Source organism: Coccinella septempunctata, chromosome 4 (genome assembly GCF_907165205.1).
Source record: "Coccinella septempunctata chromosome 4, icCocSept1.1, whole genome shotgun sequence".
Lineage (NCBI taxonomy): Eukaryota > Metazoa > Arthropoda > Insecta > Coleoptera > Coccinellidae > Coccinella > Coccinella septempunctata.
The window spans coordinates 26,535,389-26,553,141 of record NC_058192.1 but is presented as its reverse complement, the minus strand read 5'-3'; the positions used below and the strand labels follow the sequence as shown (position 1 = coordinate 26,553,141).

Sequence of the window (17,753 nt, the reverse complement as noted above, 5' to 3'; positions counted from 1 at the left end):
GTACCTATAACAGATCGAATGTCTGCAGATATTGAATTTCTGGATAACTGTCGTATAGCGAAAGGAATTGTATATCTTGTTGATGCTCCTCCAGAAAACTTTGTACCTAATACATAATTGTGTTACGAAAGTTGGTAAGTCTTGTTCGTTCAATAGTGGAAAAGAAGTTTCTATACCTGGTTTATCCGAAGCTCAGAGAGAGAGACTCGTAACTCGTTCAATACAATTCATACTTTTGAGTAAAAAGACGGGGAAATGACAAAGTACATCGATATCGATGATAAATTCTGACAATTCTATTTTTCAGCATTCTGGACCGTTCTGGGAATAGGAATCATCAAAAAGTTGTGAAAAGTTTTTATGTATGACACAAAAGTTGATATTCCCCAGGAAAATTTCAAGTTTGACTATTCTGAAGTGGAAAAAGAATTGGATGAGTCGAATGAGCTTCGAACCCCTGACTACCCAACCATAATTGTCATGTCTGCTATTTCACTGCCAAGGGAATACTCCTTCTGACAAATACGATGTATTTTTTATGAAATAGGTATCTTTGAAACGTCATATTTTGAAATAACCATTTCAACTGTTTCCCAAGAAAGTTTTTTTTAAAGTAGGTACTTAAAAATGAAAAATAAAAATGGGTATTCAAAATTTAAAGCGTTTTGTGTCAATTGCACAAGCTGGCATCGTATACTGGAATATGTGTTGATAATAAAAGACAATAAATACATTATCTTGATGAGATAGACAAAGATGGCTGTCTATGAAGTCTGCGACGAACGAGGAAGGTCGTAAAATTTTATGGGATTTTTATGGCCGGTTGCTGTTTAGGCTGGCCAGTAAGTACGCGCCTTATGATGGCTGTAAATGAACAGTTGTTATTTTAGAAACAAGCTGATCTGACATTGTTCTTCTTCTTCTATTTTCTACTAGGCGCTGTTGCCAAATCATAAACTTGAAACAAAGCGACTTAAATTTTGAAACCCCATTTTTGAAGATTGATTTTGAATAGTTTCCGTGGTGAATTTGAAAAATTCATGAATGAAACTCATAATAATTCAGTTTAAACTTTCATATGCAGTGTTAACCTGAATTGAGAAGAATTCCCCATTGCAGGTTTGAAACTCATCTTACCTACACTGCAGTAGAGTTGCAGAAGCCCAATTTTCATTACTATTTGAGTCGAATTCATGCAGAAAGAAACATTTATTCAATTATTATTAGGACAATATAATGTTTTGCGGGATTCATACAACATTCCCTATGGGGGTTATTTGTCAAATTTCAACCATCCTAGATTTAAGAGTTTCGGCATCGGATAGTAAACAGTATAATCCAATTTTGTACCAAACTTCATCGAACCAAACGCCTTTTAATGGCATGTCTTCAGTTTATTGCAGGGTTGAATGGTGAAAGGAAACAATATTTTATTGGCTGAAAGAAACCTACTCAATCTACATCATTAGAATTATATCCATTTTGCTAACTAGTTGAAGCAAAACAAAATCAATTTCTTCTCACAGAAACTTTCCCCCTATTTGATCGAATTTTCCGTTTGAAAAACAGGGAATCCGTCAGTGCTCGAATTCCCCTTTTAATAGCCCTTCAGGAGGATCCCCTTTCCTTTAAGAATATGTTTCCAAATCCCGAAGGCATTCGCTTTTCTCGGGGGTCTGATGTGTTTCTGCTGTACTTATCGCAGCCGAAATTTGTTGCTTTATTGGATAACAAATGGAGAGAATACGGGGTGCGTTGCTGATTTATTCGGCGATAAGGATTTATATCCCCGTAAGATGGGTAAATTGGGTGTTCCGAGTTCCCACTCACAAATCAACCATTAGGTTTTATTAGGCTTCTTTTGCGGCGAGGTTTCATTCGTACCAGATAGAGAACAAATCAAGATTGGGTGATTTTGTATGATTATATTTTTGATTGTTAAGCAGTCCCATTGGAAATAAACAACAGGAAAACATTTGCATCCACTTCCATTGCATCCACTACCATTGCATAAAGAGATCATAATAAACATAGAAAAGAGAAGTCCCAGTATAAATGAATTTATTACAACAATTATTTGTATATACAGGGTATTCGGTGAGTGAGTGTACTAATTTACGAGGATGTATTGATATCTAGTTAGCCTAGACCAGTTCCATGCATAAAAAAATATTGCGTTACCATAGCAACGAACAATAATTCATTAGAAGTGTCAGTGTGAAGTTTGAGGCCAAAAGAGTAAACCAGAGTTACACAATGAATTTAAAAAAAAGAAGATGTCCACCGAAATTGTGAGTATCGAGCCATCATCAAGTACCTGTATTCAAAAGGGTTAAGAGGTAAGCAGATTTACGAAGATATGCTTGATACTCTTGGTGATCAATGTCCTTCGTATGCGACCGTGAAAAATTGGACTGCAAGCTTCAAGAGAGGTAAATTTTTCATTGAAAATGATGACCGATCGGGATGGCCATTTTCTGGGTCAGTCCCGAAAATATCGATGCAGTTCACGACATGATTTCATCAGACTAAGACGGATATCTGAAACACTCAATATTTAATACGAACGCGTTCATCATATAGTTCACGTCAACTTGGACATGAGAAAAATTGCTGCAAAATGGATCCCAAACGTTTGAATGTTGAACAAAAGCGTGCAAGGGTAGAAGCATCGCGTTCGATCTGTGCTCGATTTGAAAACGTTGTAGACTTCGGTTCATTTCTACTACCCAGAAACAAAGCAACAATCGATGGAATGGCGACACTCTGGTTCACCAAGAACTAAGAAGTTTCGTGTCAAAAAATCTGCTGGAAAAGTTCTTGCTTCAGTTTTTGGGATTGCCATGGAGTAATCATGATTGATTTTTTGGATAAGGGTAGATCCTCGGGTAGAACAATAACCGGAGATTACTATTCGACATTACTGACCTCTGGCAGAAAAAATTAACGAGAAAAGACACGGAAAGCTATCCAAAGGTGTTCTGTTTTTGCAGGACAACGCCTCTACACACAAATCTCATATTGCCATGCAAAAAATTTGTGATCTAGGGTTTGAATCACTAGAACACTCCCCTTATTCACCAGATTTGGCTCCATCCGACTATTATCTCTTTCCTCAAAAAAAAAAGTTTAAAAGGTCGTGTATTTTCTCCCAACGAGGTAATAAAAGCTGTCGAGATCTGGTTTGCATGGCAAGAAGAAACATTTTTTTGAAAGGTCTAGAGACGTTGCAGGTTCGCTGAAACAAATGTATCCAATTAAGGGGAGAATATGTTGAGTAATAAAATATTCTGACATTGAAATTTTGTTTGGTTCTATATTAGGCTAAGAATTTTTCAATATATCCTCGTATATAACAAGTCGACAAGTGTAACTCAACAAGGTGAACGTAAATCCGACTAACAAATGTCTATTCATTGCAGAGATACAGGGTGATTTATGTTTCTGCAGAGAAATATACAGAGAAACTACTCCAGTGGCGGATTTACCATAGAGGCTGAGTAGGCTGAAGCCTAGGGCGGCAGATTTTAGGAGGCGGCAAATTTGGGGACAATTTTTTTTTAACCCATTATAGAAACTGAAACACTTGTATTTCAAATCTATTTAAATATCTATCTACATCCCGACATATAAAAAAAACTGAACAAGTTGTTGCCCTGCATGATAATTATTTTCCTGTTTCCCTCTTATTTCGGCCGCATTGAACTCTTAACTGAAAGTTCGTGAGGGTGAAAAATTTTTGGTGATTCTGAATCGTTGGGATGTGTTTTTTCACAACACAATTCAAGAAATGTTTGTCCAAATTTCGATATAGCAGTTCGTACCTATGGCTCTATGTATACACCATCGACAAATGGTTCGGGTGAGAGAAGCTTTTTTTGCTTGAAAAAGGTGAAAAGTTAGGTACCTAAGAACCATATTAAGGCAAGAAAAGCTGAACGCTTTGGTTTTTTTGTGTATAGAGTCAGAACTAATGAACAAAATTTCATATGATGACATAGCAGAAAGATATTTCAACAGCAGGTTTCATAAAACTTTGATTTTGCGATCAACGATTTGACAGTCACTCGATTTCTAAAACGAAATCACTGAAACCTTTTCATTTTTGAATATATAGTACAAGTAGCAATTGAGAATAATTTATTGGGCCTATAAACATCATAATTTGATGCGAGAATGATATTCTAAATGATCTTGACTGTGATTTCGTGCTAAAATTCAAGGAATAAAAAAATAATCATGATGATAGCGTGAGTCGTAGAGGCTGGAATCATTTCTGAACTAGAATTTATCTAGTAAGCGGATGTAATTTTGATATGACAACTGACTAGTTTGGATTAACTTTGATTCAGTTACAATTATTTGTTGATTTGACTATCATCTTGGGAATTTTGTCACATACTCATTAAAATGATTGTGTGCGCAAACGCAGAAAAGTTCGATATGCACTTTGTTTACGGATTTATTCTGAAAAACCGTGAATTTTCGCAAGATACTACAAAAGACCTTATTTGTTAATGATGGATCAAGCTCTCCAAAATCAATTTTTTTTATTGTGAAATATGGATATGGAATAAAGTTTCTTGCGGAACAATGTTTAGGGGTGGCTTTCAATAGCTAGCACTTTCAATCATAGAGGAACAGCACCGAAAACTTCCCCGCATAAAATATCTGCTTAATTTCATTCTAGTCAGTTTTTCGATTCTCAAGAAAAAATCAAAAACTGATTTTCGGGTGCCACCTTTAGGAAACTGTAACTAAGCAGGGGGCTCAGAAAAAAAAATTTATAATACATTGAAGATCCACACTATTTTTTGACGAAGAATTTAATTTTTCGCAACAATTCCTATGCACCATGTATATATTATATTTGCTGTTTGTTTTCGTCTTTGTTACTTGTTTTTATAGTTGCTGAACTAAATGCTGAACTTGAACTAAATAATTATGGTAAGGGCGACAAAATTTGAATAGCCTGCTGGCGGAAAATATGTAAATCCGCCACTGAACTACTCTCAAATATGTGTACGAATCAAAGATTCACCCTGTATATAGTTTTATGGGCCTCAGATTTATTGATAATTTTCTGCAAAAAAGGCCTAATATTCGAAATACTTTGAGTAATTTGTATTGCTTCTCTGTAAACAAATGAGTTAGTCGTATTTTATTATTGAATTATTGAAGACTGATTTTTCCAGAACAAATTTTATTTCAAAATTTTTTCGGTAGCTTCTATAGTTTCGCATATGAGGTATAGGGTCCATTTCTGGCGGACACCCTGTTGATACTTCTGGGATTTTGCTTAGACATATATGTTTTTAAATTGGAAATTCCACCATAAGATAAACTGATCCATAGACAGAATTGTACTCTTTCAATTTCATCTCCTCGCTGTAATTTATGAACAATCTTAAGATGGTATGGATGCATTGGTTATTATTTTTTTTTTTTTTTTTTTGAGAGCATGCTATATCATGTGGAATATCCATAACTGCACCCACAAATATTTTAAATGTGAAATTTTTATTGATCAAGTTGTTCATCAATCAGATCAAATAACATTTTCTATGTAATAAGCCAACAAATCACATCGATCAACCTATAAAGACGCGCGCCGTACTCAATCAGACCCTCTAGCTATAGCATTATGCTACATAATTTACTGCGCGGTAATTCAATTTCCAATTTCTATTAATGAATCGTTCCCGAAAATTGGAAATTTCCCCCGACGATACACGTATTCAATTGGAGAATACGGAACGAATCATGGATGCCCATGAATTGATAAAAACTAATATGATCATAAATCCCCGGTTCTACCGATTCTAACGGAAAATCTGGAAATCTTTCCTCCAGATCATCCAGATCAAGATCAAGGATCCAAATGAGACGGATTCAAAAAGTTTATTTAGGCTCGGAAATATTTATGAATTATGTTTTATTTTATCCATTCGAAATTCGAAATTTGACGTGAATGTACGAGGATGTATTGATATCTAGTTAGCCTAGACCAGTTCCATGCATAAAAAAATATTGCATTACCATAGCAACGAACAATAACTCATTAGTAAAAAGTAAACCAGAGTTACGCAATGAATTAAAAGAAAGAAGATGACCAAAATTGTGAAAATCCAAAAATTGAAGTATCGAGCCTGGAGTATTAATTACCTGTATTTGGAAGGGTTAAGAGGAAAGCAGATTTACGAAGATATGCTTAATACCCTTGGTGATCCATGTCCTGCGACCTTGAAAAATTGGACTGCAAGCTTCAAAAGTCATTGAAGATGATGACCGATACGGAAGGCCAGTTTCTGTGTCAGTCTCCGAAAATATCCATGCAGTTCATGACATGATTTTATCAGACCGTCAATTGGGCTAAAACGGATATCTGAAGCACTGAATATTTCATACGAACGCGTTCATCATATCGTTCACGTTAATTTGGACAAGAGAAACATTGCTGCAAAATGGATCCCCAAATGTTTGAATCTTGACCAAAAGCGTACAAGGGTAGAAGCATCGCGTTCGATCTGTGCTCGATTTGAAAACGATGTAGACTTCTTAAACCGAATTGTTACTATGGATGAGACTTGGGTACATTTCTACGATCCATAAATAAAGCAACAATCGATGGAATGGAGATACTCTGGATCTCCAAGACCTAAGAAGTTTCATGTCCAAAAATCTGCTGAAAAAGTTCTTGCTTCAGTTTTTTGGGATTGTCATGGAGTAATCATGCTTGATTTTTTGGATAAGGGTAGAGCAATAACTGGGGATTGTTATTCGACATTACCTACTGACCACTGTAGGGGAAAAAATTAAAGAGAAAAGACGCGAGCTATCCGAAGGTGTTTTGTTTTTGCAGGACAACGCCCCTGCACACAAATCTCATGTTGCCATGCAAAAAATTCTTGATTTAGGGTTTGAATTACTAGAACACCCCCTTATTCACCAGATTTGGCTCCATCCGACTATCATCTCTTTCCTCAACTGAAAAAAATTTAAAAGGTCGTGAATTTTCTTCCAACGTAATAAGGTAATAAATGTTGTGGAGGTCTGGTTTGCAGAGCAAGAAGAAACGTTTTTTTTTTTGAAAGGTCTAGAGACGTTGCAGGTTCGCTGTAATAATTGTATCCAATTAAGAGGAGAATATGTTGAGTAATAAAATATGTTGACATTGAAATTTTGTTTGGTTTTATAGTAGGCTAAGATTTTTCAATATATACTCGTATTATGGGACGTCTAAATAATTAACGAAGAGAAAAGTGCAAAGGCACAGAAAATAATAGTAGGATGAAGCTAAGAGTATTTGTGGCTTTATATTATTATTAAGTATTAGCAGGCAAAAGAAGAAGAAGAAATCGTCATTCGAATAATTTATCCACCATCCTGCCTATATTCTCTGCAGGAGGAAGCAGTTGGAAGTACTCACTGAAACTCGATTGTGGGACTAGGGTGACGTTTTCCAGTCGGGACTTCTAGTATACATTCGTTAAAATGATATCGATTGATGTCTTTAAAATAGAAATCAAAGCATCGAGACTTCGTAAAATTTTTCATCAAGTAATCCAACAGAAATTGAGTTATAAAAGAAAGGAACTGATATATTGAAATTGGAGGAAATGCTGAGAATTTACGAGGGATGTGAACTACTGGAAAACGAAGTGGGAAAATTGGCCTGATCAATAGAGAGCTCGAACACTTTATGGATGAATAAGTACGAAATATTCGCAAATATCTGAAATCCTGGATGAAAAATAGATTGTTCGTTACTTGAAGCAGTAGATTCATATTTTGCTCGAAAATGATGTCTTAGCAGTTTCAACAGATTTGAGCATACCAATTAGAAGGATATTAACGGATTTATAAGATGTTTAATTTTCTTATCGTGTGGTAGATTTATAATTTAGTTTATTTGTGTTCTTACTCTTTTTTATCTATGTTCTTTTTTAAGGAGTTGATTGAAAAAGCTTAGGCTAGAATTTGCCTTGATACTTATGGATTTCTTTCTCTTATATTTTCGAATGAAAACAAAATTATTTTTATTTTTATTTCAACACAATGGTTAAGGACCTTCAAATTGTTCCATAAGAATTTCGATAGGTTATTGGTCGAAGAAAATAAAACTTATTTGACCGTTTTTGATGTTTCGGTTGAAAAAAAAATAACAATATGAGGAACACAGCTAGATCTCTTGGTATTTTTATTTTCAACTGTTATGTGTAATATTGCCAGATTTTAGTTCATTATTCTTGCGTATTTTTCTACTTCTGAGGGTTAATCTTTCAATTGGCAGTTCCTGTTTTGACATACAGCAGTTTTCTTGCAGTAGTAATCGTACATTGTCAATTTCTTTAAAGACCCTTTGTTTTTGAAGATTTTAAATGAACCGAAACGTTGGAGATTAACAAGTGTGTTCTATTTTCTTCGACCTATTCATGCTTTAGGCCTCTTCAATTCTCATAAAAGAACTGACACTGGCTATTTCTAAATTAATCTCATAGGATTTTTTTGCGTTAACCCTATTCTAAAGCACAAAGCGAAAAAGTATACTGGATATCGGATCACCGTGATATTGGTCCATCATATTCGCAGAATAAATGTATGTTTTGTCAATTCTACGAATTATTGAAAATAGAAAATTTTTCTTGTGTTCCTTCTGGAAGACAAAAAAAACGAAGATTAGGAAGGGATTCTATTTTCTTTTAGCTTTCCTATTTTGTTCTCAAAAAATAAGTACAACCGGAACTCAATTAACAGCTTCCTAATTTCAAGTAACTGGTTGAGGAGAAATTATGAATCAATATCATTTTTTCCAAGAGGCCTTTTTGTTTCTTTTGATAACCACAAAATAAAAATAATGAAAATTATGGTGGAATTCCATTTTTCGTAAGCTTTCCAATGAGCCCACTCAGGTTGCGACTGAGGGGTTGAAGAAAAAGATTCAATTTTATTGCCAGACAATAAGGGTAATTAAAAATCAGTTAACGAGTTCCAGCATTTTTATTTCGAGTTATTGATTGAAGGAATATTTATTTTATTACTTATGCCCAAGCCTGTATAATATACCATTAATTTAGCAAAATTAGCCGAAAGCCATTTCAATAAAGATAGTGCGGGTTCTTTGTATTGTTGGAAGTAATGGCCATGAAGATGGACTTGAATTTATTTGACAAACAAATCAGAAACTTAAACTAATTGTTTTCTTCATAGATACAAAACTCAACAATCTAGCATCAATTGTCATCTTCAACCAACCTGTATCCCGCAACTCGAAATCTTACTGAATGGGCCATTACAAAGATATTTTCGATTTTACACAGCCAGAATTTCAACAATTCATAAATGAAATGTAACACAGAAAACAAAAAGACCAAATTTATGAGGCTGTAAAAGGAATATGAATAATTCAATTATTCATATGAAATATGACCAAATTATTCCAGCTCCTGAACAATTTATCTTATAAATTGAAAGCTTTTTCATGATCTGTATAAATTTCATATCCTAACAAAAGAGTAAATACGCCATTTACATCTATTGAAACTCTGTAATAAACGTGAATTAGGAAACTAGGTTATCGGCACAATAGATCGATTCGTCACAGGACTACACTAGGTTAGTCCCTCTAGGGAATTAAGAGTTGGAAGCAAATTTTAATTATCGGAGAAGGAGGATTTTTATCACCTAAATTTTAGAAATTCGGAAAATAATGTCAATTTTCACCAGATTTTGAGTTGTAGGTACATTTTCGAAATATCTCTCGAACTATTGGGAATTCAAATGTAGATTGCAGCGACATTCTGATGTTAGTTAGTAGAGTCATTGTAATTTTTTAAGGGATTTTTGGGATTTTCGTCAAATAAATACATATTACACTTACATATCAACAAATACAGTTGATACTTGTTTTTTCTCAATTTCGAAGATCGTTTGATTCAAATGTTTTAATAATTAGCAATTTTAAATCAATGAAAGTACTGAAGTGTTAGTATTTATGAAGAAAATTCCGATTGTGTTATGAATCAGCTGATGAAACACGGTAAACGGTGGTTCTTTACACGATCATAATAGAAAAAAACTGATTATAGGAGGAATATAATATCTTATCCCTCATCTGCAATGGCCGAAATAGGAACATTGATGCTAAGAAAACTTCTTTAAGTCGAACTGGAAATAAGCGATTATATTCCAAATGTAATTTATATGAATATTATCGAAATTCTTATATATTTATACTAGGTGGAAATTGTCTCTCTGCTGGAAACAGATTTGTTGTTTAGGAAAATCCTTTCATATTGAGTTTATACAGGGTGAGTCTCTGTCTCGTACAAATATTTTAATAGTAGATTCTTGGGGTCAAAAGAAGCACTTTTTTTTATACCAATTTTCCGAATCGGTTTGGTTTAAAAGATACAGGCTGTTGAAAAACCATAAAAAATGTTACATTGTTCTATCTCATAAACGGTTTTATCGAATGAATTGAATTTCGGAATTAAGTTTTTCATTTATTTGGTGAATCTTTTTCGAACACAAGATATCACCCACGACTTCCAGTTTTCTCATTACGTAATATACAAATACCGAAAATTCAAAGAACCGAACTCTTGGACCCAATCTAATAAATATTTGAACATTTTGTAAAATGAAAGTATTCCACATATTTTCTCGCATAATGCGCCGTTTTCGAGTAATTTGATGTTCGAAAATAAAAAATATCTGCAATATTCGGAAAATTTGGTAATTTCACTGAATGCCTGTTTAAAAGATCCACAGGTGTGTAGTGTCATAGATTTAGCTTGTTATTCTGAAGGGAGTGGCATAGCTAATTAGGAAAAATGGCTTTATCTTTTCATCAGGGCCGAATCGGAAAAAATGTTATAAGAACAAAGTGTTTCTTTTGACCTCACGAATATACTCCTAAAATATTTGTATGAGTCAAAGACTCACCCTGGATATCCAGGTTGGATAATTGACCTCCTATGCTTCGTAACCAATTTGAAATGTACAGAAACTTTATTACCATTCTATACGGACAAGATACATTGTCCTTAAACATACAGTCCCTGGCCATATTATTAGACGCATTGGTCGCATTCAGCGGACGAAACAGTTGCGTAACTGTTACCAAACGCTAGCGTAAACGTTCGGTGACATATGCGCTACATTCTCAACACGTTCTGGAGCGGACGCCACTTTTGGGAGCGGATTTGATTTGTGCTAGGTAGCGGTAGCGGAAAGGAGCGAAAGTTGGACTTGAACTGAGTAGGTAGTTGTTATTTAGTGTGGAAGATGCACGAGCTTGAGTTTGTTGAGGAAAATGAAATGAAAATTGATGGAAGGTAATAAAGAAGGATGTTAAATAAGTTATAGGAAATATACTAGAGCAACAAAGTAATTCGTCAGAATTCTAGGTTATGTTTTTCACAAAAAAAAAACTGACTTAACCAGCACAAGGTTAACGAAACTTAAAAAATCCGTTTGTTTACGTCTTTCCTACAGGCTTTTCAACTAATCAGCTGATGTTGGACTGCCTTATCCTATCTCGGCTTGCCAGCGAACGTTCAACATGTTCCCGACCGCTACCGCTACCGATGGGTAGCAGAAGCGTTTTGCGCTCCGTCCGCTGAATGCGACCATTGATTCGATGTAAAATCTCAATTAAACACGCTTTGAAATTGGTTATTAGGTTATTGGTTTTTGAATATTGAATTATTAAATTGAATGTATATGTTATATATATTTCATCTGTAAATGGTTTTCATATATAATATATCATATTCAATAAAAAATATTGATTTATTGATGATTCAACATGAAATTCTGATATTTTGCTGAGCCACCTTGTGTAGCTATGAGAGCTTCATACTATCAATGCAGAATTGTTCGGTTTGCTGCATTCGAGGATGATGATTTCATATGTGGATTATCGAAATAACGTCCGAACCTGCAGCATGCAAGACTGGAAGACATAGTACTGGCTGTATTCGGGTTCGGCTTTTGGACGGTCCGAGAATTGTTCTAAAAATGCGCAAAACTGTTGCGCCCTAGTATAAAATCCTCTGCGCAGTTTTAGAACCATTCTCGGACTGTCCAAAAGCCGAACCCGAATACAGCTACTGATTCATACTTTAGTACTAATATTACAACATCAAAAATTAATGCCAACTGACATTCTGTGGAAATGAAATTCAAATATTCTGCTTTTTCCTCGGGCAATACCAGTAAATATAAAAAAAATCCTCAGTGCGTCTAATGAATTGGCCAGGGACTGTAGACCAAACGTTCATTCCATCGTGGAAAATAGTGAAAACTGACACCTTCAGTATATCATTATCGTATTCGAAGATTTGCTCGAAGGATCCATAATATGATAACTTCACTTAGCGCCCTTTATTATCACGAGATAGAAAAAGATATTTTCAATCCAATGTAGGGGAGACTAGGGAGCATTGATACATGGGGAGGCTTGATACAGGCTTATATCCGCGATCTGTAGCCGTTTTCAAAAGTATTATACTAGTGAACACTATTCTTTGGCAGAGGGCATTGCGTGACGTTAATATGTAAGGCTAACAGTAGTTTGTTTGTGAAATATTCAACGAAGAGTGTTTCGAGGTGAGAAATTGTAAGTTTTTACTCAAGTTACCTAAGGGTTTTATGATCATGCATTAATTCTTCGGCATAAACAAACATTTCACTGGGAAATATGCATAAAACTACTCAATTTACAGTTTTATTCGCTTTTCAAAACATATGGGTATAAGATGAAAACATAAATCACTTTAAAAATTGCTTTCAGGGAGGTTTGAGACATTTGTCGTGGGGAGGCCTGATACATGTATAATCTTCGAAAAATATTCCGTAGCTAGTTGGATAGGCCTACATGAAGGCGTCTTCACCATCCAACATATCAAAGGGATTTTTAAAAACCGTACAATCCCCATGTATTTAACGAGGCCGACTTTTCTTGTGTGGAAGTGACTAACTGACAATTTCCTGATTTTTCTACACCTATAGGACCAAAGCAAGCCAGTATCATTGCTGACCTACCTACTGAGCTGAATAATCCTCTCGATTACTCTCCCAGTACATCGTATCAATCCTCCCATATGTGGGGAGGCTTGAGACAGTTTGCATGTTTTTGTGTTCAACGTTCTGTACAGAATAAGATGTTTGTGTTTTGCGACTTCTATATTTATTTTGTTGAACGATTAATTGAAGAATTATATAATATAAGAAAAGTCCTGCTTCTTCATATAATTCAGTTTCCAGAATGAAAATTCCAAAAAACGTATCAACCCTCCCCAGTCTCCCCTACTTACTTCACCACTATGAATATTCAAAACATAGAACATACTCCATTCACCTTTATAAATTCTCATGACTGTTGTGCCTGAAACACCAGATACATCGGACAGTTTCCTAGTAGTAAAGGTCGCATCCATACTACATGACATAAGAGAGCCACGTCCCCCGCTTCGTCTCTTTCATGCGCCCTCTTTTTGTTTCCGTCTCAACTAGTAGCGTCTTCGGCAACCAATTGCAAAATCTAAGCAGCGGATACATTTTTCCAGGATGTCATTCGTTAAATAAAGCCGCTGTTGTTCGCGCAGAGACGTTATTTCTGAAGAATAATTTACAACCACTTTGACACACTTGTTACGTTGTCCGTCTACTTTTTTGGACCAAAAATAATCAAATAATTACTAAATACCTTTGAAATCTCTTGGTTACGAATAATGTTCCCGAGATAAATTCCACATTGCCTCTTTAACTATTTTTACTGTTATTTCATGATCGATGGATATTTTGAAATTTTAGGGTCAGATAGTACTCGATCTTCAAAATTAGTTATCGCAACACCCCTCATCCCTATTCAAAATTAAGGGATTGTTATTACCCCCGTTAGGGGGTTGTAGTTACGAGGATGAAAAAAGCAGAAATCAGAAATTCACGGATCCGAGAGATTTTCCACATTTTCATTTTAAAATCAGAAAATCAAGGTGTTACCTTTTCGTTGGACCATCCTGTATGTTGTGAGTATTATACGTCCAGTTTAAGTGTTTAATACTTGAAAACTGTGCCTACTATACCTACGCATTATAAATAGTGACTAGTAAATGCCTTATCTAGCAAATTTAATCAGTATAAATAATGCCTGTTTGTAATGCATTAGTAATTAGAATATTATGACTTGGTTTTGCTTTTAAATTTTTTTACTTATTTTGTGTTTAAGTTCAATGTTATTTACTTTAGATTTGCTCCGTCGTAGTGGTTTGCACTCGTGCCAATGCCATCTGCATTGGCATAACGAAATATAACTTTTAAGAAATTCATATTTAGATCATATCTGATGCGTCGTAAAATTCATTCAAATCGGCCCCTCATGAGTATAACCACTTACCGAGCATAATCTCAACGTCTGCATTCCTCAATCTTCTGTATGTATTCCTGAATCCTAGCATTTCCTGGCCAACACACCACCGGTTTCACATTATTTCAGAATAAAACGTAACTAACGGATTCGTTTTGATGCATTGTAAACTCCACCTTTTATATTATGGTCGTGTCAAATATTGATCATTCGTTGGTTGCATTGTTTATGAAACCTCATGATTTTGCGGGTCTTTAACGTCGGAGTATATTTTGTTTTATGTATTTTGTTTATCGATTTTTCATTAAGAATGAATTAAATATGAGGATTCAGAGAAGGAAACACGATATAGGTCATGAATAATACCTACTAACCGATATATTTTCATTGGTCCGTTCTGTTTCGTTTTAGATTATATGAATCTGATGTTGTCAACGTTTTCGAAATAATATACAAAACTCTGAATTCGTTTGTGCTTCTGGTTACCATTTCCAATTCTAAATAGGAATAAGAGGTATATTGTTTTGTCTGAACCTAAAATTCAAAAAATTTCGAATGAAATGATTTGAAAAGAAGGATTAAAAATAAAATATGGAATGTGAAACTGTATTATGTTATTATGTATTTATTTTTACGAATAAACCAAAGAAGAAATATCTACAACATCAATAGACGATACACATTAGTTTGAAATCTTAAAAACCTCGCCAATAGCAATAAATTATTCGGCAGCCTCCCATGATCACGTTTTGAAGAAAATTCCCATAACATCTTGAAAATAAGAGATGTTCTTCGATGAAGGTCATAGTCATTGTAAATGATCATAAATTAGCAAGAATTTTGGAAAGAGAAAAATTTCTTCTCACCATGAAGTAGAACTGCAACTCTGACACAGTATGCTTGGATACAATATCAAGTCTCAAGCCTATAAATTTTTTATCTATATGTATATATAATATAATTTTATCGAGAAAACTAAGGTAGGTATTATTATTTCTTGATTTGTGCTTTTGTATTTTTGTAATAGTGTTTTCTAATATAAATTCTCTTCTAAATTTGAAAGAATACTTATTTCAATCGGCAGAAATATGTAATATAATGTTCATATTTGTAGCCTCGAGAAAGGAGAGAGTTTCTTCGATTCGTCAGTAGATGTAACTCATCAAATTTTTTCCACATTCTTAAAAAAAATAACACATTTTATCAAACAAGAATTCAACCAACCCTGTTATAAATAGACATCATCGAGATTATTTCAAAATATTGTGTACATAATGAGGGAGCTCAAATCTTTTTCCTGGTTTCCTTGCTGAAATAATTTATAGTGGTACTATAATTGGTCATACGTTTGGCAGTCGCAAATTATACCTACTTTTCCAAAACCTTTCATTAAAACCTAATATTAACCAACAATAATCTTCTTGTACAACTTGGTAGCCCAGATGGACTGAAATACATATTTTGATATGACAACAAATTGTAAATATTTCAACTCGCCAGCTAATTCACTTTTCACTGTGTTCTCTGAAATTACGAAACATGTGTTCTTTTTTCCTCAACTTTTCAATTACACATGTAGTAAAAGTATTCCAATTCTTTTATTTTATAGTGATTAATTCCAAGTAGGCAGTATCGTTACCATGGTTCTATCTAGTTTTATTATTATCCATTTTCTAATTTGAATGATTTTTCGAAAATATTGTTAATCTTATTCCAGTTGGTTTTTGACTTTTGAAACCGATTTTACTTCAGGTATGTATTCAAGATAATTTTCCATTTTTTGTAATATTTCTAAAGACATGTTCTTTACTTTAGGTTAAAATCTGTTTAAAGTTCATCATCATCATTGCTGAATCCCGTTGCCGGAAATGAATCTACAGGAAGACCAAAAAAGGAAAAAAAAAGAAAGAGAAAAAAAAGTTACAAGTGTGAATAAAGAACATTATATACACTAATGACATGGAATGAACCTGTATTTCGCAAAAACAGAGTCAGCAGAGTAATTTTCCACAGAGTCATTGCCGTACAGCAGGGATTTCACAATGGGTTATTTGAGGGATGCAAGTTTCATAGATTCCGGAATTCTGAAAAAAAAAAAAAACAGTCCACGAAGAGTCACTAGTGAGTAGCTATGCACCATTCAATATTTCTAAAACTGAACCATTGGAATCTAGCACCAAAAAAAACTATAATTTCACTTTGAATTAAATTTTCAATGTTCATATACCTACAGGGTGTGAATGAATAGTTGCGAAAAAATAAAAAGGATGATTCCTTGAACAACAATAGTGTGGGCCTTTCGTATACATTTTTTGAGCGGCCCGTACTTAGATAAAGATTTTTGATTTTTTCTTAGAAACCAGGAAATATAAATGGAACCTATGGAAGCCAGGAGGCAATAAAAAGCTATTGGTGAAAGCAGACATGAAAGTTTCAGGTTGAAGAGATCAACATAGAATAATAGGACATTTCACTCTACATATAAGTTGGAAAAGAGTACTTTTTCAATATAAGGTCCTTTCGTCTGTTTCTCAGCGTAGTGTAATCTACACTGCACTTTAAATCAGCTGATTTTTGGTGTAATTGCGCAAAGGAATGAAAAAAAACACTGACGTTAGGTTGTCAAGCTCATAGACTAATAATTCGAATTCGAAATATGGTTACGTTTCTCAGAAGATGTGTTACTTTTTCACCCTCTTGTAAAGTCATGAACTTATCGCAAATTTAATCGTATCCATTTTGAAGTAGATTACTGTGACGTCCGTTACATTAATATAAAATTTTGCATTTCACACCACAGAACACTAATATTACAAATCTATTTGACTAGGTGTAGATAAACTACACCTCCTCTACACTGGTGTAAATCCAATCGGCAAACGAATGCTAAAATCGAGTGTGCAAACGAAAGAAATTATTATTGTAGTAAATATCATGAGATTCATCCACATCTGTGCCATCGATAAATGAAACTATTATAATTTAATGAAATTGTAAAATTATAGTATTCTTGTGCAGATTGCAATAAGCTTCACGAACATAGAATGATCTGATTTGTCAAATTCAATTTATGCGCAGTATTCGGACGCCATGTGCAGAGCTGTTAGCCGCTAAAAATTGAAAACCTCAAATTAGGTCACCTCTGCATGAATTTTCCCTAGATACCGGAAGGGTATTTCTGCATCCGGTGCATAGCTGGAACTGCAATAATGATTTATTGCCTTATAATATTTGGGAAAAGATCATAATCTTTTCTCGTTAGGAAACATACATATTTTTTAATGGTATAGTGAGAAATATGGCTGCTGTAAAGTGGGCTGTTTGAATTCAATCGAACCGGCTTTGTATATACCATAATTATTGTTCCTCATTGAAAAAT

At 34.3% G+C, this 17,753-nt stretch overlaps 1 protein-coding gene across 5 annotated transcripts in view; it reads right to left on the bottom strand.

Annotated features, from left to right (window-relative positions):
- Positions 1–17,753, bottom strand: part of LOC123312608 (afadin) — a 186,290-nt gene that overhangs the window by 32,805 nt on the left and 135,732 nt on the right. Inside the window, exon 1 of one of the 5 annotated variants that reach the window (XM_044897130.1) lies at positions 14,405–14,480. The exons of the other annotated variants lie outside the window; for them this stretch is intronic. Coding sequence (XP_044753065.1) covers positions 14,405–14,465 — 61 coding nt within the window. The 5' untranslated portion in view covers positions 14,466–14,480. Of the gene's footprint in view, positions 1–14,404; positions 14,481–17,753 lie in introns of those variants that run through there. 5 annotated transcript variants of the gene reach the window in all.